Source organism: Rana temporaria, chromosome 10, assembly GCF_905171775.1.
Source record: "Rana temporaria chromosome 10, aRanTem1.1, whole genome shotgun sequence".
NCBI lineage: Eukaryota > Metazoa > Chordata > Amphibia > Anura > Ranidae > Rana > Rana temporaria.
The window spans coordinates 153,028,636-153,055,841 of record NC_053498.1 but is presented as its reverse complement, the minus strand read 5'-3'; the positions used below and the strand labels follow the sequence as shown (position 1 = coordinate 153,055,841).

At 48.5% G+C, this 27,206-nt stretch overlaps 1 protein-coding gene across 1 annotated transcript; it reads left to right on the top strand.

Moving 5' to 3' along the window:
- Positions 1–521: 521 nt before the first annotated feature.
- Positions 522–27,206, top strand: LOC120915902 (mucin-2-like). Its single transcript, XM_040326716.1, has 9 exons — positions 522–7,152; positions 9,543–9,667; positions 10,199–10,263; positions 16,356–16,549; positions 18,837–19,002; positions 19,717–19,881; positions 22,393–22,466; positions 23,592–23,731; positions 26,210–27,206. The coding sequence occupies exons 1-9, from the start codon at positions 522–524 to the stop codon at positions 26,258–26,260; spliced, it is 7,611 nt and encodes a 2,536-aa protein (XP_040182650.1). The 3' UTR covers positions 26,261–27,206.

The window sequence follows — 27,206 nt, the reverse complement described above, 5'->3', positions numbered from 1 at the left end:
GTCCTCCAGAATCAACAGTGACCACTTCAGAAGTATTATCTACAAGAGTGACCACCACTAATACTGCAATAAGTACAAATGAAACTGAAGGAACAACTGAGCCAACCACAACCACCATACAGAGCCCATCTGAGCATGAGACCAGCACTGCTAGAGTGACAAACCTTTCTACATCAGCACAACAATCCGCTTCTACAGAACCAACATCTGAGAGAACTTCCACTCCTGTGGTTTCGTCACTAATGACGTCTCCTGAAATAACTGGAGAGACTAGCAAAGTATCCAGAATGACAAACTCAGAAACATCTTCAAAAGTTACAATAACTACACCAAACCCATCAGAACCACAGAGTACTACAGAACTACACACATCCACCATGCAGAGTATCTCCACTTCCACACAGCCAACATCTGAAGGTGTCTCCACTCCAACGGTGACAACACAGCAATTGGCTACTATGACTCTTATCTCAGGAAGTGTTCCAAGTTCTGTATCTTCTACACACATGACATCTTCTAGCATGACTGAAGGCATCAGCACAATTTCTCCATCAGGGGTTTCAACACATTCTTCCTTTTCTCCTAGTCTGTCAGAATCAACAATAACAACTCTGAAATCCTCATCATCAAGAGAGACGACAAATACTCAAAGCAATCCATCTGAGGCACAAGCGAGTACAGAGCCACCAACAGTCACAATGCAAAGTGCAGCTACTCATGAGGTTAGTACTGTTGAGACAACATCACATTTTCAGTCATTATCCACACAACTACCATTGGAAAGTGCTTCTGCCCCGGCTTCATCTACCAATATGGTCTCAACCATGCAGAAGGAAACCAGCCCTTTGTCTGCAACAATCTCAGAACCACTTTCCACTTCCATGTCCTCCACTCCATTACAAACAACAAGCCCAATTTCAGGAATATCACCTACCAGTGTGACCACAAATACTGAAACAGAAGGTTCTAAAGAGCCATCAACAGTCACCATAAAAACGACTCCTTTTTATGAAACCAGCTCTGTTGGAACAACAAACATTTTAACATCAGTTCCTCAGTCTGTCTCTACACAAAAAACATCAGAAAGTTCTCCTACCCTCGTTTCTTCATCCCATGTTGTATCATCACCAACCAGCGGCGTGTCTACAACAGAATCAACATCTCCACTGACTTCCTTTTATCCTAGTCTTCCAAAACCAAATACTGATATATTATCTACAATTGTTACTACTACAATGATTTCAGCTGAGACACAGACAACTACTACAGAACAAGTAACAATTAGTCTTGATACAAGTACCACCAGAATAATGGACCTTTCCACATCCTCCCAACAGTCAGCTTCCTCAATACCATCATCTGTGAGTGTTTCCGTCACTGAGTTACCTTCCTCTTTACGAACAACATCGACACCTTCGTTCTCCTCCTTCCCTCCTAGACTCTCACAATCAACTACGACTACAACAGTAACATTTCCTACAATGCTGACCCTAAATACTACAAGTAATACTTTTGAGTCACAAAGCATAACAAGACTATCGACAAGTGCTACAGGAACAAGACCTTCTCTGGGGACTAGTACCATCCAAACATCATTCCTGTCCTCTGTTACACAGTCCACCTCTTCACCCCCGGCATCTGAAAGTGTCTCTCACACAGGAGCATCATCTACAAGTATAGAAACCAGCAGTACTCCCCCTTCTTCTACAACATCCTCACCTCCGATGACGGCTGTCCCCAGCAGTACTCCCCCTTCTTCTACAACATCCTCACCTCCGATGACGGCTGTCCCCAGCAGTACTCCCCCTTCTTCTACAACATCCTCACCTCCGATGACGGCTGTCCCCAGCAGTACTCCCCCTTCTTCTACAACATCCTCACCTCCGATGACGGCTGTCCCCAGCAGTACTCCCCCTTCTTCTACAACATCCTCACCTCCGATGACGGCTGTCCCCAGCAGTACTCCCCCTTCTTCTACAACATCCTCACCTCCGATGACGGCTGTCCCCAGCAGTACTCCCCCTTCTTCTACAACATCCTCACCACCGATGAAGTCTGCCCCCAGCAGTACTCCCCCTTCTTCTACAACATCCTCACCTCCGATGACGGCTGTCCCCAGCAGTACTCCTCCTTCTTCTACAACATCCTCACCTCCGATGACGACTGTCCCCAGCAGTTCATCAGTTTCACTAATACCAAACCCAGAATCTTTCTCTACAAGAAGGACTACCAATATTCCAACTGAGACTTCCGAGAGACACACAACAGAGATATCCCCATCTCACAAGATCAGTACTGCTGAAACTACAACTCCCCCAGTCACACAGACATCTTCTTCTCACCCAGCATCTGAAAGTCTTTCCACCACTCTGTCACAGTCAATGTCAAGTTCCCAACCAATAACTACAAGAGTTACCGTGTATACACCAACCAACATATCTGTGACACATGGAACTAGCCAGCCAGAGACAGTCCCTATTATAAGTACTTCTACTCAGGGAGTCAGCACTGAAGAAATTGTAAACTCTTCACCTACTCATAGGATATATACTACTATGAAGGAAGAAGCCAGCATGAAATCTACATCGGCACCAATTACTTCCCCATCACACATTTCTCCTAGTCTGGCAGAATCCACTTCTACAAGTCGGACTAGCAGTACGGAATCTGATACCCAAAGTACCACACAACTAACGATGAGCACAAGAGGTGTCACACCTTCTGAACAGTCCAGTATGGCTCCAGTAACAGTCCCACCATCATTCTCTCCACAAGCATCATCCTCTACATATACAGAATCCAAAGTCCCCACTTCTGAGTTTTCTACTCTTACATTTTCAACAACCAAGACTATAGGAACTAGTTCTGTCCTTTCGACTTCTCTACTAACTCCTATCTTTTCCAGTCCATCAGTATCAATCATTCCAACCTTAGGAACATTTTCTACACAGACTTCTACTATTAAACCAACTTATTCTTCTGCAGCACAAAAAATCACAGAGATATCAAAAGTCACGTCACTGTCTTTGGAAACCAGGACTGTAGAAACAATAACTCCAACAGTTCCTTCACCTCCGGCATCTGAAAGTGTCTCTCCTTCTGAGTTTCCCACAGGAGCATCATCTACAAGTATAGAAACCAGCAGTACTCCCCCTTCTTCTACAACATCCTCACCTCCGATGACGGCTGTCCCCAGCAGTACTTCCCCTTCTTCTACAAAATCCTCACCTCCGATGACGACTGTCCCCAGTAGTTCATCAGTTTCACTAATACCAAACCCAGAATCTTTCTCTACAAGAAGGACTACCAATATTCCAACTGAGACTTCCGAGAGACACACAACAGAGATATCCCCATCTCACAAGATCAGTACTGCTGAAACTACAACTCCCTCAGTCACACAGACATCTTCTTCTCACCCAGCATCTGAAAGTCTTTTCACCACTCTGTCACAGTCAATGTCAAGTTCCCAACCAATAACTACAAGAGTTACCGTGTATACACCAACCAACATATCTGTGACACATGGAACTAGCCAGCCAGAGACAGTCCCTATTATAAGTACTTCTACTCAGGGAGTCAGCACTGAAGAAATTGTAAACTCGTCACCTACTCATAGGATATATACTACTATGAAGGAAGAAGCCAGCATGAAATCTACATCGGCACCAATTACTTCCCCATCACACATTTCTCCTAGTCTGGCAGAATCCACTTCTACAAGTCGGACTAGCAGTACGGAATCTGATACCCAAAGTACCACACAACTAACGATGAGCACAAGAGGTGTCACACCTTCTGAACAGTCCAGTATGGCTCCAGTAACAGTCCCACCATCATTCTCTCCACAAGCATCATCCCCTACATATACAGAATCCAAAGTCCCCACTTCTGAGTTTTCTACTCTTACATTTTCAACAACCAAGACTATAGGAACTAGTTCTGTCCTTTCTACTTCTCTACTAACCCCTATCTCTTCCAGTCCATCAGTATCAATCATTCCAACCTTAGAAACATTTTCTACACAGACTTCTACTATTAAACCAACTTATTCTTCTGAAGCACAAAAAATCACAGAGATATCAAAAGTCACTTCACCGTCTCTTGAAACTTCAGAAAAAGTAACTCCAACTGTTCCTTTACCTCCGGCATCCGAAAGTGTTTCTGAATCTGTGTTTTCCACACACATATCCTCCACCAGGAATGTCTATTCTACAACCACATCAACATCTCATTCGAGTTCCTCATTTCCACATGTATCTCAATCAATATTGCCAACCACTGAAGCTTTAACATTTACAACTCAAAGCTCTACAAAATTCCCAACAACCACAACAAGAACATCTTCTCTGGAGACAATTGCTACTCAGGTGACAACTCTTTCACCCATTACACAGCCATCAGCTTCATCTACATCTCCGATTTCCTTCTCATCCGGTACCTCCATGGGGCCGATCTCAGAAGCACTTTCACCAGGAGTGACAACATCAGAGATACAAAGAACTACAGAGATTTCAACTGTCACAAAGGAAACATCTTCCCATCAGACTAATCCCTCAAGCCAGTCATCACAAACACAATATTTATCTTCTACGAAACCACAATCTGAAAGTGTACCTACCTCTCCGATTCTTACACCTAGGACCTCTCCCACTGGAATTGAGGGGACAAATACAATTTCTAAAACAGCAACATCAACAAATATACTGACGGGTTCCTCCGAACCAATCAGACCAACTTCAGGAATATTATCTACAAAGGGTACTACAGAGCTACCAAGTACTAGAACAACAAACCTAGTAACACAAACGCATGAACAGTCTTCCACCCACCCCACCTCCACTCCTGTGTCTTCTACAAAGATGACATTGTCTACTATATACCCAGATACTAGCATTGTGTCCACAAGAAGCACACCTCCGCTCACATCTTTTCCTCCTAGTCTATCAGAATCACAAACAACAGCTTCAGCTACAAGGGAGATCACAAATACTGAGACCAGAGGCTCTACAACATTTATTACTACTGAGCCGACAACAGGGCCAAGAACACCAGCTGAGACCAGCGGGTCTACAACATTTATTACTACTGAGCCGACAACAGTGCCAAGAACACCAGCTGAGACCAGCGGGTCTACAACATTTATTACTACTGAGCCAACAACAAGGCCAAGAATACCAGCTGAGACCGGTGAGTCTACAACATTTATTACTACTGAGTCGACAACAGTGCCAAGAATACCAGCTGAGACCGGTGAGTCTACAACATTTATTACTACTGAGCCGACAACAGGGCCAAGAACACCAGCTGAGACCAGCGGGTCTACAACATTTATTACTACTGAGCCGACAACAGTGCCAAGAACACCAGCTGAGACCAGCGGGTCTACAACATTTATTACTACTGAGCCAACAACAAGGCCAAGAATACCAGCTGAGACCGGTGAGTCTACAACATTTATTACTACTGAGTCGACAACAGTGCCAAGAATACCAGCTGAGACCGGTGAGTCTACAACATTTATTACTACTGAGCCGACAACAGGGCCAAGAACACCAGCTGAGACCAGCGGGTCTACAACATTTATTACTACTGAGCCAACAACAGGGCCAAGAACACCAGCTGAGACCAGCGGCTCTACAACATTTATTACTACTGAGCCAGCAACAGTGCCAACAACACCAGCTGAGACCAGTTCCATAATAACTACACAACAACCAAAATCGACATCAATGTCTGAACATGTTTCAACCCCTGAGTTCACTACCGGAGGTCCAACATCTACACTGACTTCCTTCCCTACTAGAGTGTCAGAATCTAGAATGACGTCTTCTGAATCGGTATCTGCTAGAGTTACCGTCACTACACCAAATCCATCTGAGCCACAGAGTACAGCGCAGCCACAAACAGGATCCACACAGCCAACTTCAGAGGTAGAAACTACAAAGCAGCTCATCAGTTCTTCAGCCAACACATATGAGACACCGGGAACTACCGGGACAGCAAAAGTCACAATGCAGAGCACACTGGGTCAAACAACGTTGTCTGCCCATGGTGTTACTACAAGCCTATCAAATGCAGCTCAGCAATCTACTACCACCCAGCCATTGTCTACCACCCAGCCAGTGTCTACCACCCAGCCATTGTCTACCACCCAGCCATTGTCTACCACCCAGCCATTGTCTACCACCCAGCCATTGTCTACACACATTTCACCTAACATAACTAAAGAAACCGGCATCATTTCTACAACTGAATTACATTTCTCACTTACAAGTGTATCTTCTACAAGACTGGCCACAAATACTGCAAATACTCCTGAGACAGAAAGAACGTCGGCATTGTCCACAGTCTCAGAGATGACAACACCCTTCCAGGAAGTCACATCGACACCATTAAGAAACTTCTCAACAACTACAAAGCAACCAACATCTTTGCTTCCAGGTTCTCAAAGTCCTTCTACCTCAGGAGTTTCTACCCATGCAACATCATTGATCACAAATGAGGAAACCGTATTGTCTTCAAGACCATCTACATCTGGGGTGACCTCCCCCTCCTCCAATGCACCACTGTCAACAAAACTAACTTCAGGGACAGTTTCCACCATGAAGACTACTAATACAAGTCTTCCTACTTCTCAAGCACAAGGCACTACCAAAGGGTCAATTGCCACGTTACAAACTTCTGCGCTTTTCCAAACAAATACCATTCCAAGGACAAGCTCAGGCGTCACAAGGCAATCTTCTGGGACCCCTCAGTTGGAAATGTCCAGTCCTACAACATCAGCAACAAGCCAGACTTCGTTATCAAGGCCTACATCAACATCGGGTACTAATTCCACCTCAACGCAGACTTCCAGAACCCCAAATCCACAGAATCCCCCTACATCTCCAGCAACTAGCCCAACGACTACAACCACCACCCCTTCAACCACAAGGACTACACCATCTACATCCACAATGACTACAATCACAACAAATACAACCACTCTGAAGACGTCTGCACATGTTATGGGTTCTACAGCTGCACCGTGTATAAGTAATGAAAGTCAGCAATGTTCTTATGTCAATGGCGTATGTTCCTGCACTTGTAACAAAGATTACATAGGCAACAAATGTGAATACGGAAAGAATCAGACTGCCGCCAATATCGGTAAGTTGTGAAAATCAATTCTTTTTTTACCAAAAATATTCACACGATGCATTTTGCTTAAAACCTTAATGTGACGGACCCCCGTACTCAAGTTGAGTCTGTCCTCCGTATCGCTCCTCTGTCCGGTACCGCACAATCCAAGACCCCTTAGCTTTCCTAGTCACTAGTCATAGCTCAGTGTAGAGTAAAACATCAGACTGTTTATTAGAACCAGAATATAGAAGTCTTATATACAGTAAAAGAGGAAGGGGTTCCTACATCCTGCTCATATTACTCTAACAATACACAGAAACATATATTAACATGAGCTAATTAACTAATTCCTTAGAGCAGCCGATGTGACTCCCTAACTACAATACACATTATCATACATATCAACACAGAACTCCTTCATACAATTGCAGGGTCAATTAGCAAACCAACAATGGATGAAAGACTCTTAGAAGTTATCCTAGACTCATTTACATTATAACAGACAACAGACAGACAGGTGGCTGGAGGTGATGACATCAGCTTCTCCTTACAGTATGTGTCCCAACATTATGAATCAGTCACTCTTTCTAATATGGCATATACAGGATTCCCAGAGTCTGTGTGTCTTGGGGGGACATGGACCTGAATCCAAAGTAACACCACCTCAGGGGTCCCCAGGCATACAGCTCACAAAGAGTACTGTACCCCCAAATACCAGGGCCCATGATTGGTAGGCAAGAGGCTAGCATTCAGTCCCCTCCACAAGCCTCTGTCCCGGGTGAGTCTGTCACAACCTATAACTACGTTCACATTAAATGCTACATGTAATGTAGAGCTGTATGGGCTCATTATCAGCCAGTACTTGGATTAGTGCAAATTTAGATGCAAATGTGTAGGTGTTAGTGGGTGCAACCCGATACAGGTACAGTGTGATCTTACCGGGCACCACAGACCGACCAAAGCTACGCTTCCCATGTCTGGGGGATTCTATGCTCCTGTAGGAAGCATATTAGGGTACAGTTGCCATCCATAGCGTGCTTGCACATTATCCTCCTAGCAGAAGCAGATTGTTGGATAGGCCTTAGAGGAAGGAAACGCCAGCTGATGCGTTATCCAATCTTCTACTTAACCACTTCAATACCGGCCACTTTCACCCCCTTCCTGCCCAGGTTCATTTTCAGCTTTCAGCGCTGTAACATTTTGAATGACAATTGCGCGGTCATCAACACTGTACCAAATGATGTACCCCATCACACCCCATCACTCCCCATCACACCCCATCACACCCCATCACACCCCATCACTCCCCATAACACCCCATCACTCCCCATCACACCCCATCACACCCCATCACACCCCATCACTCCCCATCACACCCCATCACACCCCATCACTCCCCATCACACCCCATCACTCCCCATCACTCCCCATCCCTCCCCATCACACCCCATCACTCCCCATCGCACCCCATCACTCCCCATCACACCCCATCACTCCCCATCACACCCCATCACTCCCCATCACTCCACATCACACCCCATCACTCCCCATCACACCCCATCACACCCCATCACACCCCATCACTCCCCATCACACCCCATCACACCCCATCACTCCCCATCACACCCCATCACTCCCCATCACACCCCATCACACCCCATCACACCCCATCACTCCCCATCACACCCCATCACACCCCATCACACCCCATCACTCCCCATCACACCCCATCACTCCCCATCACACCCCATCACACCCCATCACACCCCATCACACCCCATCACTCCCCATCACACCCCATCACTCCCCATCACACCCCATCACTCCCCATCACACCTCATCACACCCCATCACACCCCATCACACCCCATCACTCCCCATCACACCCCATCACTCCCCATCACACCCCATCACTCCCCATCACTCCCCATCACTCCCCATCACTCCCCATCACACCCCATCACTCCCCATCACTCCCCATCACACCTCATCACACCCCATCACTCCCCATCACACCTCATCACACCCCATCACTCCCCATCACACCCCATCACACCCCATCACTCCCCATCACACCCCATCACTCCCCATCACACCCCATCACACCACATCACTCCCCATCACACCCCATCACACCCCATCACTCCCCATCACACCTCATCAGACCCCATCACTCCCCATCACACCCCATCACTTCCCATCACCCCCCATCACAACCCATCACATCCCATCACTCCCCATCACACCTCATCACACCCCATCACTCCCCATCACACCCCATCCCTCCCCATCACTCCCCATCACGCCAATCACAACACTTTAGCGCTTTGGGGTGCCATTCAAATTGTTGCATTACTTTGTATCTCTGTATAATAATAAAATACGATCCTTATCTCTCTCTTCTATATATTCTCCAGATAAACAACGTGCACCATCCAGAGACGTCTATGTAGTGATCTCCTTACAAACACCATTCCAAAAAGAATTATCAGACCCGTCGTCCCAAGATTACATGAACCTTGAACAGAAATTGCTGAGTGTTGTAAGTACGGCGTTATTATTTCTAGAACGGGGTGTGCTGTAAAGAGTATTTTTCTCGTATTTTTTTTCTAGTTTTGAACAAACTGCAGATGAATTCAGTTTTTGTTTTGTTTAAAGACATTTACCTTCACTTCCTGTTCTTCTGACAACATTTTACTAGACAGGAAGTGAGGGGAAATCCCTGAGAGCAGCCCAGACAGAAATGATAAAAATGCTTTTCTTTAGTAGAGTGGGGGAAATGCAGAACCCTTGTTAGTTCTGTGTGTGTCCCTTGTACAAAGAGTCCGGAGAGTCCGGAGAGTCCGGAGAGTCCAGGGAGTCTGGAGAGTCTGGAGAGTCTGGAGAGTCCGGAGAGTCTGGAGAGTCCCGAGAGTCCCGAGAGTCCAGAGAGTCTGGAGAGTCCAGAGATTCTGGAGAGTCTGGAGAGTCCGGAGAGTCTGGAGAGTCTGGAGAGTCCGGAGACTCTGGAGAGTCCGGAGAGTCCAGAGAGTCTGGAGAGTCTTCTCACACATTCTATTGTCTCTTTTCACAGCTCACCGGGATTTTCCGGAGAGTCGCTCCCAATTTTTTTGTGAAGGCGATCATCTTCGGTTTCAGGTAAAAATCATGAGCTAAGAACGGCTTTCCAAAACTTTTTCTTGAATTTCAATGTTTACTTTAACATTTTCAAAGTTAAAAATTTACTTTCACTAGATCAGATTTTCTCAGCCTTTTCACTCCGGATGAACCCTAAAAAAAACTCAGGTCTCAGAGAACCCCGTCCTACAAATTCATGGGGAGGGGGGCAGGGGAGGGCTGGCAGCCTTAGGCCTGGGGGGCAATTCCAGTCAAGTGGCCCCCTGCACCACTGGACCCCTTTACATCACATAGCCCCCTGCACCTCTGGACCCCTTTACATCACATAGCCCCCTGCACCACTTTACATTACACAGCACCCTGCACCTCTGGACCTCTTTACATTACACAGCCCCCTGCATCACTGGACCCCTGTAAAATTACACAGTACCCTGCATCACTGCACCCCTTTTACATTACACAGCACCCTGCACCTCTGGACCCCTTTACATTACACAGCCCCCTGCATCACTGGACCCCTGTAAAATTACACAGTACCCTGCATCACTGCACCCCTTTTACATTACACAGCACCCTGCACCTCTGGACCCCTTTACATTACACAGCGCCCTGCATCACTGGACCCCTTTACATTATACAGCCCCCTGCACCACTAGAGCCCTTTACATCACATAGCCCCCTGCACCTCTGGCCCCTTTTACACTACACAGCCCTCTGCACCTCTTTACATTACACAGCACCCTGCACCTCTGGACCGCTTTACATTACACAGCACCCTGCATCACTAGACCCCTTTACATTACACAGCCCCCTGCATCACTGGACCCCTTTACATCACATACCCCCCTGCACCTCTGGACCCCTTTACATTACACAGCACCCTGCACCTCTGGACCTCTTTACATTACACAGCCCCCTGCATCACTGGACCCCTTTACATCTCAAAGCCCCCTGCACCTCTGGACCCTTTTACATTACACAGCACCATGCATCACTGCACCCCTTTTACATTACACAGCCCCCTGCACCTCTGGACCCCTTTACATTACACAGCCCCCACAGCACTGGACCCCCTGCATGTTACACAGACCCCCTTCAGTTCACACCCCCTTCAGTACAGACACCCCCCTTTAGTGAAACCCCCCCCCTCAGTGCAACCCCCCCTTAGTGAAAACACCCCCAGTGCAAACCCCCCTTAGTACAACCCCCCCAGTGCAAACCCCCCTTAGTGAAAACACCCCCAGTGCAAACCCCCCCTAGTGAAAACACTCCCAGTGCAAACCCCCCCCCTTAGTGAAAACACCCCCAGTGCAAACCCCCCCTTAGTGAAAACACCCCCAGTGCAAACCCCCCCTTAGTGAAAACACCCCCAGTGCAAACCCCCCCTTAGTATAAGGTGACCAGATTTTTAAAATGAAAACCGGGGACATATTTATATATTTTTTTTTTATTTATCGGCAAATGGTATACTATTTTATAAGCATATATTTCTCAATTGATATATGCAGTGTATGTGCTATGTGTTTATGGAATGATTTATGATTTTATATATATATATATATATATATATATATATATATATATATATATATATATACATACACACACATACACGTTATTTCTCACATTTCATCCATGAGATAAATAAAAGGTAACCACTGGCCCAGCATATTGGTGGTCAGTGTGCCTCCTGTATGCTGGTGCTACATGCAGGAGGATGCTACGTACAGAGTGCAGGGCTCAGGAGGATGCTACGTACAGAGTGCAGAACTCAGGAGGATGCTACGTACAGAGTGCAGAACTCAGGAGGATGCTACGTACAGAGTGCAGAACTCAGGAGGATGCTACGTACAGAGTGCAGAACTCAGGAGGATGCTACGTACAGAGTGCAGAACTCAGGAGGATGCTACGTACAGAGTGCAGAACTCAGGAGGATGCTACGTACAGAGTGCAGAACTCAGGAGGATGCTACGTACAGAGTGCAGAACTCAGGAGGATGCTACATACAGAGTGCAGAACTCAGGAGGATGCTACATACAGAGTGCAGGGCTCAGGAGGATGCTACGTACAGAGTGCAGGGCTCAGGAGGATGCTACATACACAGTGCAGGGCTCAGGAGGATGCTACATACACAGTGCAGGGCTCAGGAGGATGCTACATACAGAGTGCAAGGTTCAGGAAGGCACCCTCGCCCCTATCCTGAAACGATCCCCCTGTGTGCTGAGAGAAGAGAAGCTGCTGGGTGCACAGGGGGATTAGGTCTGCTGGAGGGGGGTGGGAGAGTTGAATCCTGGACAAGGAGAAGGATCATGGCTGATCCCATAGAGAGATTGGTTTTGGAGATTGCGAGCCCCCCCCCAAACACACACACAGATTAATGCTTAAAAAAAAAATCAATGGATATTTAATAACAATTATGAAAAACAATTGAAATGTAGTTAAATGGGCTCACAGTGGTGTGATGTGGGATACCCTGCGAATCCTGTGCGGGTTCCCGCATCACACCTGAATCACAGATGGTTCACACTGACATCTGCGAACCACTGCGGGTGTCAATAGAAAACGAAGGACACCCCCTGATTGGTTCACAGGTTGCAGTGTGAACTATAAAATGGTACAGGAATCGGATCGCATGGGTGTCAACACCCAATGCGATCCTATTCCAGTGTGGACACAAAAAAATAGTCCTGCACCATTCTGGTGTAAATGTGATGGGATTTCAGCCATACAGTTGCACAGACATCGCATGTAATGTGCATGGCAATGCGGTGCGGATCACATGCGATGTCTGTGATTGCACAAGTGTGAATGTGAAATTATGGATGCAATTGGACTAGTGCTCAGACTCCATTAAGAATCCTATAATGACAGATCTAAGCTATAGGTGATAGAAAATGACACATTAACCAGATCAGTCAGTAAAGGGTTAATTAGTGGTGTCTGGGCAGTGTGATAGAGATTTGTAGAGGGGGATGGAGTGTGTAAGGGGTGATGATAGTGTAGAGGGGGATGGGGTGTGTAAGGGGGTGATACAGAGATTTGTAGAGGGGGATGGAGTGTGTAAGGGGTGATGATAGTGTAGGGGGGATGGAGTGTGTAAGGGGTGATGATAGTGTAGAGGGGGATGGAGTGTGTAAGGGGGTGATGATAGTGTAGGGGGGATGGAGTGTGTAAGGGGGTGATGATAGTGTAGGGGGGATGGGGTGTGTAAGGGGTGATGATAGTGTAGAGGGGGATGGAGTGTGTAAGGGGGTGATACAGAGATTTGTAGAGGGGGATGGAGTGTGTAAGGGGTGATGATAGTGTAGAGGGGGATGGAGTGTGTAAGGGGGTGATACAGAGATTTGTAGAGGGGGATGGGGTGTGTAAGGGGTGATGATAGTGTAGAGGGGGGTGGAGTGTGTAAGGGGTGATACAGAGATTTGTAGAGGGGGATGGAGTGTGTAAGGGGTGATGATAGTGTAGAAGGGGATGGGGTGTGTAAGGGGGTGATGATAGTGTAGAAGGGGATGGGGTGTGTAAGGGGGTGATGATGGTGTAGAGGGGATGGGGTGTGTAAGGGGTGATGATAGTGTAGAGGGGGATGGGGTGTGTAAGGGGGTGATACAGAGATTTGTAGAGGGGGATGGAGTGTGTAAGGGGTGATGATAGTGTAGAAGGGGATGGGGTGTGTAAGGGGGTGATGATGGTGTAGAGGGGGATGGGGTGTGTAAGGGGTGATGATAGTGTAGAGGGGGATGGGGTGTGTAAGGGGGTGATACAGAGATTTGTAGAGGGGGATGGAGTGTGTAAGGGGTGATGATAGTGTAGAAGGGGATGGGGTGTGTAAGGGGGTGATGATAGTGTAGAAGGGGATGGGGTGTGTAAGGGGGTGATGATAGTGTAGAAGGGGATGGGGTGTGTAAGGGGGTGATGATAGTGTAGAGGGGGATGGAGTGTGTAAGGGGTGATGATAGTGTAGAAGGGGATGGGGTGTGTAAGGGGGTGATGATGGTGTAGAGGGGGATGGGGTGTGTAAGGGGTGATGATAGTGTAGAGGGGGATGGGGTGTGTAAGGGGGTGATACAGAGATTTGTAGAGGGGGATGGAGTGTGTAAGGGGTGATGATAGTGTAGAAGGGGATGGGGTGTGTAAGGGGGTGATGATAGTGTAGAAGGGGATGGGGTGTGTAAGGGGGGTGATGATAGTGTAGAAGGGGATGGGGTGTGTAAGGGGGTGATGATAGTGTAGAGGGGGATGGAGTGTGTAAGGGGTGATGATAGTGTAGAAGGGGATGGGGTGTGTAAGGGGGTGATGATGGTGTAGAGGGGGATGGGGTGTGTAAGGGGTGATGATAGTGTAGAGGGGGATGGGGTGTGTAAGGGGGTGATACAGAGATTTGTAGAGGGGGATGGAGTGTGTAAGGGGTGATGATAGTGTAGAAGGGGATGGGGTGTGTAAGGGGGTGATGATAGTGTAGAAGGGGATGGGGTGTGTAAGGGGGTGATGATAGTGTAGAAGGGGATGGGGTGTGTAAGGGGGTGATGATAGTGTAGAGGGGGATGGAGTGTGTAAGGGGTGATGATAGTGTAGAAGGGGATGGGGTGTGTAAGGGGGTGATGATAGTGTAGAAGGGGATGGGGTGTGTAAGGGGGGTGATGATAGTGTAGAAGGGGATGGAGTGTGTAAGGGGGTGATGATAGTGTAGAAGGGGATGGGGTGTGTAAGGGGGTGATGATAGTGTAGAAGGGGATGGGGTGTGTAAGGGGGTGATGATAGTGTAGAGGGGGATGGAGTGTGTAAGGGGGTGATGATAGTGTAGAAGGGGATGGGGTGTGTAAGGGGGTGATGATAGTGTAGAAGGGGATGGGGTGTGTAAGGGGGTGATGATAGTGTAGAGGGGGATGGAGTGTGTAAGGGGTGATGATAGTGTAGAAGGGGATGGGGTGTGTAAGGGGGTGATGATAGTGTAGAAGGGGATGGGGTGTGTAAGGGGGTGATGATGGTGTAGAGGGGGGAGTAGAAGTTACATTGGATAGGGGGATGGGAGATTGATAGCAGAATTGAGGGGGAAAGGAGACTAGAAGGGAGAGTGAGAAGTTGCACTCGATAAGATAGAAGACCTGAATGTAGGTGACAGAATGGGAGAGGGGGGGGGGGGGATACACAGCCTGGGGGCAGTGAGTTGGAGGAACAATCCACTATGGGGCAGAGAAGGAGAGTACAGGGGTGACTGCATTGAGACTGTCCTGGGAACAAGTGAGGGAGAATATGTGAGCAAGACGACAAGTATCTAGAAGGAGGAGGGGTCACAAACTTATGGAGGTTGATGGAAGATCATGCAGGGAGGAGAGCTGATATCACAGCACTGCTAAAGACTGGCATGTCATCATTACATTCACAGTCAGACTCAGACATCACACGGCACCTTACTTTACTTTTGGTTCAGCTGTGTGCAGTCTCTCTGACTCGGTCTCTTCTCTGCAGCCAGCCCACGATGTACAGCGCTCGCCCTGACCCTCCCCTGACGTGCCACATGACCTGGCTTCCTACAACTCCCACAATGCAGCGCGGCAGCAGCCAGCCAGCCAATCGGCGGCACCGCCTCTGCCGAGTTTTGAAAGAAAAAAAAAAAAACAGCACTGCGGACCGCGGCCCTTTTAAATATAATGTGAGCGGCCTGGGGGGCAATGTCCTCTTTTCCACCTGGGCCAGTCCGCCCCTGGAGGGGGGGAATCAGTGGGAAGAATGTCCCTTACATTGGTGATCAGTGAGAAGAATGTTCCTCCCATGAACTTCCTATTTAAGCCACGCCTTGGCACTTCCTGTTTGCCAGATTACTGTGCTTGTCTCCAGCCAGTATCTCGCTCTTGTAACTTTTGTAGCTGTCCATATCGCCGCTGGCATTTTATGCTGACCCTTGGCTTGTTCCTAGACTGCCCTTCTGCTTGATCCCAATCTGCCCCCCCACTTGTTTCCCACCTTTGGCTTTTTTACTGACTTAGCTAAAAATGACCCAACCGTTTTTATTTTCCCCGAAGTTTGGCTTATATTATATTTTTATATTATATTATATTATATTATTATTTTGGGTTTTGTTGTGAATGACTCTGGACTTTCTGTTTGTTCCCCAGTGAAGGAAGTGTGGTTGTGAATAGCAGTGCAGTGTATTTGTACCCCAATAACCAGACCGGAATTAACTTCATCAACAACGGCCTGGAGGGAGCTCTGAACTCCTCGCTGGTCAGCTCATTGGCAGACATCAGCCAATCGGTGAACGCCAGCGCATCTTTGCGCAATGTGGCCGCTACTACAACAACTATAACACGTAAGTGTCCTCGTTACTGGGAATAATAAATGATGACTGTAACGGTCACCACCGTTTACGATCTTCCATTCTACCAACCACGACAGCTTATCCGACACTCCACAATCCAGCAGACAGGACCCATTGGATTTTCCCCAGAAATAACGAGACATACAGCTCCGTTACTGGTTCCATAATGAATGAATACTTTTAATGGTACCTTAGCTTTCTTATATACAGTTACAAAGCATGCTACATTAGTTACAGGAACAAAGACACACTCCACCCACCACATCACACAATGGGCTTCATACACATTCTTTTAGATAATGACATTCAGATGAGTTAATTATCCCACAGACGTCTTGACTCCGACAATAAGCCATTCACCTGCATAATACACATTCCTATGTCAGACGTTCTGTCTCCGATAATAAGCTATTCACACCTGATACACAATACACAGACGTCCAACCTTTAGAGGGTGCTCAGTTACATTCCACATCTATCATCAATAGACTTTTCACACAAAACAGTGTCATTAGCATCACACGATGGAAGACCTTAGAGCAGACTTAATTAGCATCTCAACAGGCTATGTTAAGCATTGAAGGAGGCATTCTATTGACCTGTTGTGGACAGAATTAACCAAACTGTAATATTCCAAGATTGCCTGCAAAACATGAATTATCATTAGTTCTCAGTCATCCTATGCCCAAAAGGGACTCCCGTTACAGTGACTTTTGTGGTTATTATGGTAAAGCCGGAGCTTCGGGTCACATGTTGCTTTCTCAGGTATAGATTGTGAGTCCTCCGGGAGGAAGGTCTCCAAGCCTGAGGGATTCGGCGCTGTCTGCAGCCATTGGGTTGGGGGTCTCACACAATTCTGGAGTTGAGTTTTTATTATATTACATTCTAAAAAGTGCAGCCAGAGGAGTTTGGGAGGATGGGGGGGGGGGGAGGGGAGTGCTGGAACTCTGGGAAGATTTCACCACTGCAGTACCTGGGGGGGGGGATAATAAAGATATAAAATAATTTAATTCTCGAGCTTCCATGATTTGTTGGTTCTGCTTTTTCTTGGAGGTGGCTCCTCTAACCTTAAAAAAAAAAAACGATTTCCATACTAACAGTTCCCCTCACACTAGGGTGACCAGACATCCCCGGTTCCCGCGGACAGTCCCTGGACTGAGGACTCTGTCCCCGGAGCCAGTCTGTCCCCGGATTGCAGTGGCATGGAGGGGGGCATCTGGTACTCTCGCCCCAGGTGCAACATTTTTGGGGGGGGGCGCAAAATCATTACTGTGCCCCCCCAAGTGTGCTGTGTCCCCCCCCCATGGACCGGTGCAAAGCATACCGCGGCTATTGGAGGAGCTGTTGGCAGGAGATACTGAGGAGCGGCTGGGGAGAGCCCCGCTCCAAAGGCTTATCATGGAGGCCAATCAACCGATCTACACTGTTCGTGTGGGGGGGGGGGTTAGTAGTGTAGGAATCAGGTAGGTCTGTGTAGGGGTCAGTGTAGAAATCAGGTAGGTCAGTATAGTGGTCAGTGTAGGAATCAGGTAGGTCAGTATAGGAATCAGGTAGGTCAGTGTAGTGGTCAGTATAGGAATCAGGTAGGTTAGTGTAGGAATCAGGTAGGTTAGTAAAGTGGTCAGTGTAGGAATCAGGTAGGTTAGTGTAGTGGTCAGTGAAGGAATCAGGTAGGTCAGTGTAGTGGTCAGTGAAGGAATCAGGTAGGTCAGTGTAGTGGTCAGTATAGGAATCAGGTAGGTCAGTGTAATGGTCTGTATTGGAATCAGGTAGGTTAGTGTAGTGGTCAGTGTAGGAATCAGGTAGGTCAGTGTAGTGGTCTGTATTGGAATCAGGTAGGTCAGTGTAGTGGTCAGTGTAGGAATCAGGTAGGTCAGTGTAGTGGTCTGTATTGGAATCAGGTAGGTCAGTGTAGTGGTGAGTGTAGGAATCAGGTAGGTCAGTGTAGTGGTCAGTACAGGAATCAGGTAGGTGTCATAGTGACCTATATACAATATATATGTGATGTCATAGTGACCTATATACAATATATATGTGATGTCATAGTGACCTACATACAATATATATGTGATGTCATAGTGACCTATATACAATATATATGTGATGTCATAGTGACCTACATACAATATATATGTGATGTCATAGTGACCTATATACAATATATATGTGATGTCATAGTGACCTACATACAATATATATGTGATGTCATAGTGACCTATATACACTCAGTACATATGTTTGGCCCGATATACTGAAGTGCGATGTTTGGACGTTTCAGAGGTGGACCAGCTGAAGGAATATGTGAATTGTAGTTTGGACTACTCCGGGTACACAGTCACATGTGACAACCAGACCTGCTTCTGTACCGGGCCGTGCTTCAATGACCCCGCCTACTGCAATCACCACGGCGAATGTTTCAATGCGCTCAATGGCTCCATATGTCAGTAAGTACAATCCGGATAACGTGTCAGTAACACATTGGTCCTCTACTGGTACAATCTTTCCTCTTACATTGAAAGGATAGACTCTGTGTGGATCCTGTGTGGGCTCTGTGTGGGCTCTGAGTGGATCCTGTGTGGGCTCTGAGTGGATCCTGTGTGGGCTCTGAGTGGATTCTGTGTGGGCTCTGAGTGGATCCTGTGTGGGCTCTGAGTGGATCCTGTGTGGGCTCTGAGAGTATCCTGTGTGGGCTCTGAGTGGATCCTGTGTGGGCTCTGAGTGGATCCTGTGTGGGCTCTGAGAGTATCCTGTGTGGGCTCTGAGTGGATCCTGTTTGGATCCTGTGTGGGCTCTGTGTGGATCCTGTGTGGGCTCTGAGTGGATCCTGTGTGGGCTCTGAGTGGATCCTGTGTGGGCTCTGAGTGGATCCTGTGTGGGCTCTGAGTGGATCCTGTGTGGGCTCTGAGTGGATCCTGTGTGGGCTCTGTGTGGATCCTGTGTGGGCTCTGTGTGGATCCTGTGTGGGCTCTGAGTGGATCCTGTGTGGGCTCTGAGTGGATCCTGTGTGGGCTCTGAGTGGATCCTGTGTGGGCTCTGAGTGGATCCTGTGTGGGCTCTGTATGGATCCTGTGTGGACTCTGAGTGGATCCTGTGTGGGCTCTGAGTGGAGAAGTGCTGATTGGATGTTCTCTAATGACGGATTTCTCTCTCTTCTTCAGGTGCTACAATGATAAGTTCTATCAGTACAGCGGCCCGCAGTGCGAATTCTACGATCGCAGCGCCGGATTCTATGGACTGATCTTCGGCATTATCGGTGGAGTGATCCTTCTTCTCATCGTTCTGATCTTCACAGTCATTTTCCTCAGGAGGAGGAGGATGTTTGTGTACGTATGGTGGGGGGAGGGGAGCGATCTTTATTGTACGTATGTCGCAATGACACAGCGGTGGGGGGAGGGGAGTGATCTTTATTGTACATATGCTGTGCAATTTGTTACATGATTCACATTCATATGGCAGAAATGAAGCATTGCATCTCACTGATGTTCTATTCTGGATCCTCCAACAAGGAAAAATCCTACATAGTTCACTTTGTCTATAAGGGGGCGGGGCAGCTGTGTGTGTAGGGGCGGGGCTACTTGTATTGTATGCTAATGAGAAAAGATTTGGGACAGGCTCACTCTAACAGTGTTCAGAAAACCTGTCAGTCAGCCATGACACGTCCTCCAGAGAAAAAGCTAATAGTTAAGAAATATTTAAAATGATATGTTTTTTTAAGGCATGGTGTGAATGGGAACACATAACAATTCTATAGTGCGGTTTTCTCAAATTTGACTGTAAAAGTGGAAATACACTTTAAAACTAAAAATTGCCAGCAGGTTAGGTCAGGTCTACAGGTCGGGTCTTCAGGTTGGATCGGGCCGTCTTCAGGTCAGGTCAGGTCAGGTCTTCAGGTCGGGTCTTCAGGTCAGGTCTTCAGGTCAGGTCATCAGGGCGGGTCTTCAGGTCGGGTCTTCATGCCGTGTTGGGTCTTCAGGTCGGGTCTTCATGCCGGGTTGGGTCTTCAGGTCAGGTCGAGTCTTCAGGTCAGGTCGAGTCTTCAGGTCAAGTCGTCCGGTCAGGTCTTCAGGTCGGGTCAGGTCTTCAGGCTGGGTCTTTAGGTCGTAGAGGGTCTTCATGCCGGGTCGGGTCTTCAGGTGGGGTCTTCAGGTCAGGTCTTCAGGTCGGGTCTTCGGTTGGGGTCTTCAGGTCAGGTCTTCAGGGTGGGTCTTCAGGTCAGGTCTCCAGGGTGGGTCTTCAGGTCGGGTCAGGTCTTCAGGTCAGGTGTTCAGGTCAGGTCTTCAGGTCAGGTCAGGTCTTTAGGTCGGGTCAGGTCTTCAGGTTGGGTCTTCAGGCCAGGTCTTTAGGCCAGGTCTTCAGGTCAGGTCGAGTCTTCAGGCCGGGTCTTCAGGTCAAGTCTTCAGGTCAGGTCTTCGGGTCAGATAGGGTCTTCATGCCGGTTCGGGTCTTCAGGTGGGGTCTTCAGGTCAGGTATTCAGGTCAGGTCTTCAGGTCAGGTCTTCAGGTCGGGTCAGGTCTTCAGGCTGGGTCTTTAGGTCGTATAGGGTCTTCATGCCGGGTCGGGTCTTCAGGTGGGGTCTTCAGGTCAGGTCTTCAGGTCGGGTCTTCGGTTGGGGTCTTCAGGTCAGGTCTTCAGGGTGGGTCTTCAGGTCAGGTCTCCAGGGTGGGTCTTCAGGTCGGGTCAGGTCTTCAGGTCAGGTGTTCAGGTCAGGTCTTCAGGTCAGGTCTTTAGGTCGGGTCAGGTCTTCAGGTTGGGTCTTCAGGCCAGGTCTTTAGGCCAGGTCTTCAGGTCAGGTCGAGTCTTCAGGCCGGGTCTTCAGGTCAAGTCTTCAGGGTGGGTCTTCAGGTCAGGTCTTCGGGTCAGATAGGGTCTTCATGCCGGTTCGGGTCTTCAGGTGGGGTCTTCAGGTCAGGTATTCAGGTCAGGTCTTCAGGTGGGGTCTTCAGGTCAGGTCGAGTCTTCAGGCCGGGTCTTCAGGTCAGGTATTCAGGGTGGGTCTTCAGGTCAGGTCTCCAGGGTGGGTCTTCAGGCCGGGTCTTCAGGTCGGGTCAGGTCTTCAGGTCAGGTGTTCAGGTCAGGTCTTCAGGTCGGGTCAGGTCTTCAGGTCAGGTCTTTAGGTCGGGTCAGGTCGGGTCTACAGGCCAGGTCTTCAGGTCGGGTCTTCATGCCGAGTCGGGTCTTCAGGTCGAGTCTACAGGTCAGGTTGGGCCAGGTCGGGTCTTCAGGCCTTCAGTCTTTATGAGCCTCTTCTGCCAAAAAACTCTTTTACTTTCCTGCTAGAACTTTTTTTTTGCAATCTGCACACTGAATGCAGCACATGAGCAGTCTGGTGTGCAGGGGTCGGGTACAAAGATAATATCACTCTGGTGAGCACGTGCAGGAGTAACACCCCACTTTTTCTGGTATGGTCCAGGAGGGGGGGGGGGACGTTCGTCCCAGGCACTATTCGATAGGGGGGCACTTCTCGACAGAACACCGGCATCTGCAGTAGATGGGTGCTGGGATGATGTCGCTCTAGTGTGCATGTGGCGGGAGTGACATCATCAGTGTCTGCCCAATATGTGAAGCAGGAAGACAGCGGACCCGGTAGAGGAGGAGAAGGATGCAGGGATTGAGTGGGTGAGGTGAGTTCAGATGTCCAGAGGAGGAGGGCACAGCCGGAGGTAAGAATGGTTTTATTGTACATATTTGGACATTATGGCCAATTCTGGCCACGCCCCCACAGGAATTCTTCTCCTTTAATGTTGATTTCATTTCGGCATCCACCCAACATTACAAGATTTCTGTAGATTGGAGGAACGATCGGCTGATTGTTTTTTTGTAAATTGTTCTTCAGTTGGAAGACGGAGAGATGTGACTCCAAGACGTGGTTCACGTATGATGAAGAACGAACCAACTTCCAGCACACCGGTAAGACAAGTCATGTGACCCGCTCCTTATCTGTTTATAAGGGAAATAAAGGGCGCTCGCAGGGGGCGTGGCTCCGGGAAGATGTCCATGGACGCCCTCCCAGAACAACATGGCCGCACCGTAGCCATCTTTGGCTATAGCGTAGTAAGGAAGGGGTTAATCTATCTATCCCCCCCCCAACATCAAATTAATAATGAAATGTTCAAATACATCCTTTGTGAGTGAGTGACTTGTATAGCGCAACAAATGCGAACTTAATCGCCTCAAGGCGCTTTGTGTTTTCATTATATACCTTATATAAAGACCCAGTTACATCATCACCAGATTCTCTGTGCTTCTCAGTCCTGAAGCAGTGGGAGGAGTTATGCAAATATCACAATGCCTTGATGGGTGGGTGGGTGTTTGTCAGTCTGGAGGGGCGGGTGTTCCTAGGCAGCCTGTATTTGCATAAGTAACACCCACATGTGATGCTGAGCCTCCATGATTGAAAGAGCTGAAATCCAATGAAGGAAAGGGGTGGGGCTAGGGAGGGAAGAGCTAGATGATGCTGGACATCCCCCAGCCAGGAAATGAGGCGGGGCTCTGACTTGGTGAAGCTTCTAATGCAGATGGTGAGAAGCTCACAGTGTGCAGTGACATCAGAGGGAGCCATTTCAGTCCAGGAGAGGAGCCGCTACACCCGTGCAAGACTGTAGAGGGGCGGAGGAAGGATTTAAAAATGACCCTTCCCGTTCCTCATGTTATCCCATCTGACAGTAAATGTGCTCACTGGTGATTAAGCAATTCCTGGATAGCAGCTGTGAAAACTCTGCACAAAAATCCCCTTTCCCTTGAGAAGTCTGATTTCCAGTCTGCCCGGATACAATGACATCACCCCTCTGATTGGCTGAGAGTTATCATTTTATTGCTGATCTCTGAGGTTAGTCGTCCTGCTTACACATCTATACGTTAGACCGACTACACTGAGTAATGTTGAAGGTAAAGATGTCAAAACCGCCTTCTACTGACCCATCAATGGGCGGCCCAACCGAGATCCCCATCGTCTAAGAAGCTGACCCCACCACTGTCCTCCATCCCCCGCCATAGAACGATTACTAACGATCGGCTTTTGTTGGATTATTTCAGATATGGACGCCTTGGCTAGAGCCAGCATGGCGGCGTTTTCACCCAAAACCGGAAAATATTCCTTGGAGGAGAACCCCTATGTGACCATGCCTTCAGGAACGTATCTGCCCAAACTTGATCAAGTGGACACCACCCTACCGGTAAATATGATCGACTATCAACCTGTATCAGTTGTGTTCTGTCACTTGCTGGTTAGGAATTGTCACCGGCGGGTGGAATATGAACCCCATCCCAAACATGGGCATCCGCTCCATAGGGCAAGGGAGGGCGCTTGCCCCCCCCCCTAGAAACCAGCTGACAGAGAGGGGGAGGGGGCAATCAGGGGAGATATACAGTACAGCCAGCCCGCGGCTCTCCTGGGGGTTGTTATGTCCTTGGGGGGCCTCCATTTTTTATGATATTGTTATTCAAAATTGCTAGTTGTTTGATAGTTGCATCAGGTTTCTCAAACCTTTGCATGCCTGCGCTTTAGTGATAATGACTAAGCCCCTCCCCTTCATGACATTGTCAAAAAAAGACCGAGCATGGGTGACCTTAAAATGATGCCCCCCTCTGAAAAAAGTTCAGCATGATCCCAAACACTCTTCATAATTTGGTTGCATTTTGGTGGGTCCACTATTGGATCACATGGTCCGGGCACAGTCAGATCCCATGGTCTGGGCGCAGTCAGATCACATGGTCCGGGCACAGTCAGATCACATGGTCCGGGCACAGTCAGATCACATGGTCCCGGCACAGTCAGATCACATGGTCCGGGCACAGTCAGATCACATGGTCCGGGCACAGTCAGATCACATGGTCCTGGCAGAGTCAGATCACATGGTCCGGGCACAGTCAGATCACATGGTCCGAGCACAGTCAGATCACATGGTCCGGGCACAGTCAGATCACATGATCCCGGCACAGTCAGATCACATGGTCCCGGCACAGTCAGATCACATGGTCCGGGCACAGTCAGATCACATGGTCCCGGCACAGTCAGATCACATGGTCCGAGCACAGTCAGATCACATGGTCCGGGCACAGTCAGATCACATGGTCCCGGCACAGTCAGATCACATGGTCCGGGCACAGTCAGATCACATGGTCCCGGCACAGTCAGATCACATGGTCCCGGCACAGTCAGATCACATGGTCCGGGTGCAGTCAGATCACATGGTCCCAGCACAGTCAGATCACATGGTCCCGGCACAGTCAGATCACATGGTCCGGGCACAGTCAGATCACATGGTCCCGGCACAGTCAGATCACATGGTCTGGGCGCAGTCAGATCACATGGTCTGGGCGCAGTCAGATCACATGGTCCGGGCGCAGTCAGATCACATGTTTCGGGGGCAGTCAGATCACATGGTCCGGGTGCAGTCAGATAACATGGTCCCGGCACTGTCAGATCACATGGTCCGGGCACAGTCAGATCACATGGTCCGGGCGCAGTCAGATCACATGGTCCGAGCACAGTCAGATCACATGGTCCGGGCACAGTCAGATCACATGGTCCCGGCACAGTCAGATCACATGGTCCGGGCACAGTCAGATCACATGGTCCCGGCACAGTCAGATCACATGGTCCCGGCACAGTCAGATCACATGGTCCGGGCACAGTCAGATCACATGGTCCCAGCACAGTCAGATCACATGGTCCCGGCACAGTCAGATCACATGGTCCGGGCACAGTCAGATCACATGGTCCCGGCACAGTCAGATCACATGGTCTGGGCGCAGTCAGATCACATGGTCTGGGCGCAGTCAGATCACATGGTCCGGGCGCAGTCAGATCACATGTTTCGGGGGCAGTCAGATCACATGGTCCGGGCACTGTCAGATCACATGGTCCGGGCACAGTCAGATCACATGGTCCGGGCACAGTCTAATCACATGGTCCAGGGGCAGTCAGATCACATGTTTCGGGGGCAGTCAGATCACATGGTCCGGGTGCAGTCAGATAACATGGTCCCGGCACTGTCAGATCACATGGTCCGGGCACAGTCAGATCACATGGTCCGGGCGCAGTCAGATCACATGGTCTGGGTGCAGTCAGATCACATGTTTCGGGGTCAGTCAGATCACATGGTCCGGGTGCAGTCAGATCACATGGTCCGGGGGCAGTCAGATCACATGGTCCGGGCGCAGTCAGATCACATGGTCCGGGCGCAGTCAGATCACATGATCTGGGCGCAGTCAGATCACATGGTCTGGGCGCAGTCAGATCACATGGTCCAGGCACAATCCAATCACATGGTCCAGGCGCAGTCAGATAACATGGTCTGGGTACGCTTGGAACACAATGCCAAATTGTGCCCCCCCCTCCATTAATTATGTGTGAGCTTATGAGGAGGAGGGGGAGAGAGAGCAAAGTCTGCACCTCCTCCCGACTCTCTCCTCCTTTCCTTGCCACTTCCAGCGCTGGGCTGACAGAAGTAGTGAAGCCGCTGTCACTATGCCTGTCAGCCGTATAGTAGAAGAAACTTGTGGCGCCTCCATCCCTACAATACACTCTGCACCCAGGGCAGCCTGCCCTTCTGCCCACCCCTTGTCCCGGCCCCGGCCTTACAGCTCCAATAAACAAGTAGGTACGCCATAAACTGAAGTATCTAACAGCTTGTTCTTTTCCTTCACAGTTCAAGATTAAAAGGCCGGAGGTGATGATGCCCCCCACAGGAGAGAGGTGATCGGAATTCGTCCTACGAATGTCACCGCGCCACGTGGGTCTCCGCAGCAAAGTCACATTGTACCTCACTTCTACGAATGTCACCTTAAAGGGGAAGGGGTTCTCCTTCGAGTCTCAGGACCGTCTCTGAACTGGAGATATTCTGCTCTACACTGCGCACTTCCTGTTTAGAGTATCACTGCCCTCAGCCAATCCCAACGCCTCCTGACCTCCCCCTGTCCGGGTGTAAAACGCACTTATCAGAACCATGGATATCTGCCGGGGTCGCCATATTTCCTTATCCCGGTATACACGCCGGACTCCAAGCTTCATACAGTGATTGCACTTTACTGCTCCTCTCCATCCATAGCATGGGGGGCGGCGGGGCCTATTCTGTAGGTGGTTCACTTCCAGAAATCATTCAGAAACATACAGGCAGCCTCTAAAGGAAGAAACTACAAGTCAGAAAAAGGAAATACAAAGAAAAGAAAACTCCCTCATTAATCTCCAGCACTTTCTATATCGGGAGTTTTATTGAAGCCATAAAAATAAACGAAGCACTTCCCCCGACGAATGTCTTCATTATATATTTACATTTAAAGCACTAATTTGCACTTTTTTTACTCCTAATTGTTTTATTGAAATGTATTTTTCATAGGAATAGATGATACTTTTATATGTGATACATTGTTATAAATTGTGATACATTGTGATAATGAACAAAGCGCGTTCACCATGCACTCTGTTCTGCGATCGAAGGTGAACATTCGCACTTCTATATATTTAATATTGTGTAACAAACATGAGGCGTGGTTCCCGGGAGAACTGCGCGGAGTTTGTGTCGTAGGATTGCGCTATATATATTCTATATACTGTATATTGGTATAATGTGGATCGAGGTTTACACTGGATAAGAATGCTTGAATGAAAATTATTTATATGACTGAAATAAATACAAATACCTCATA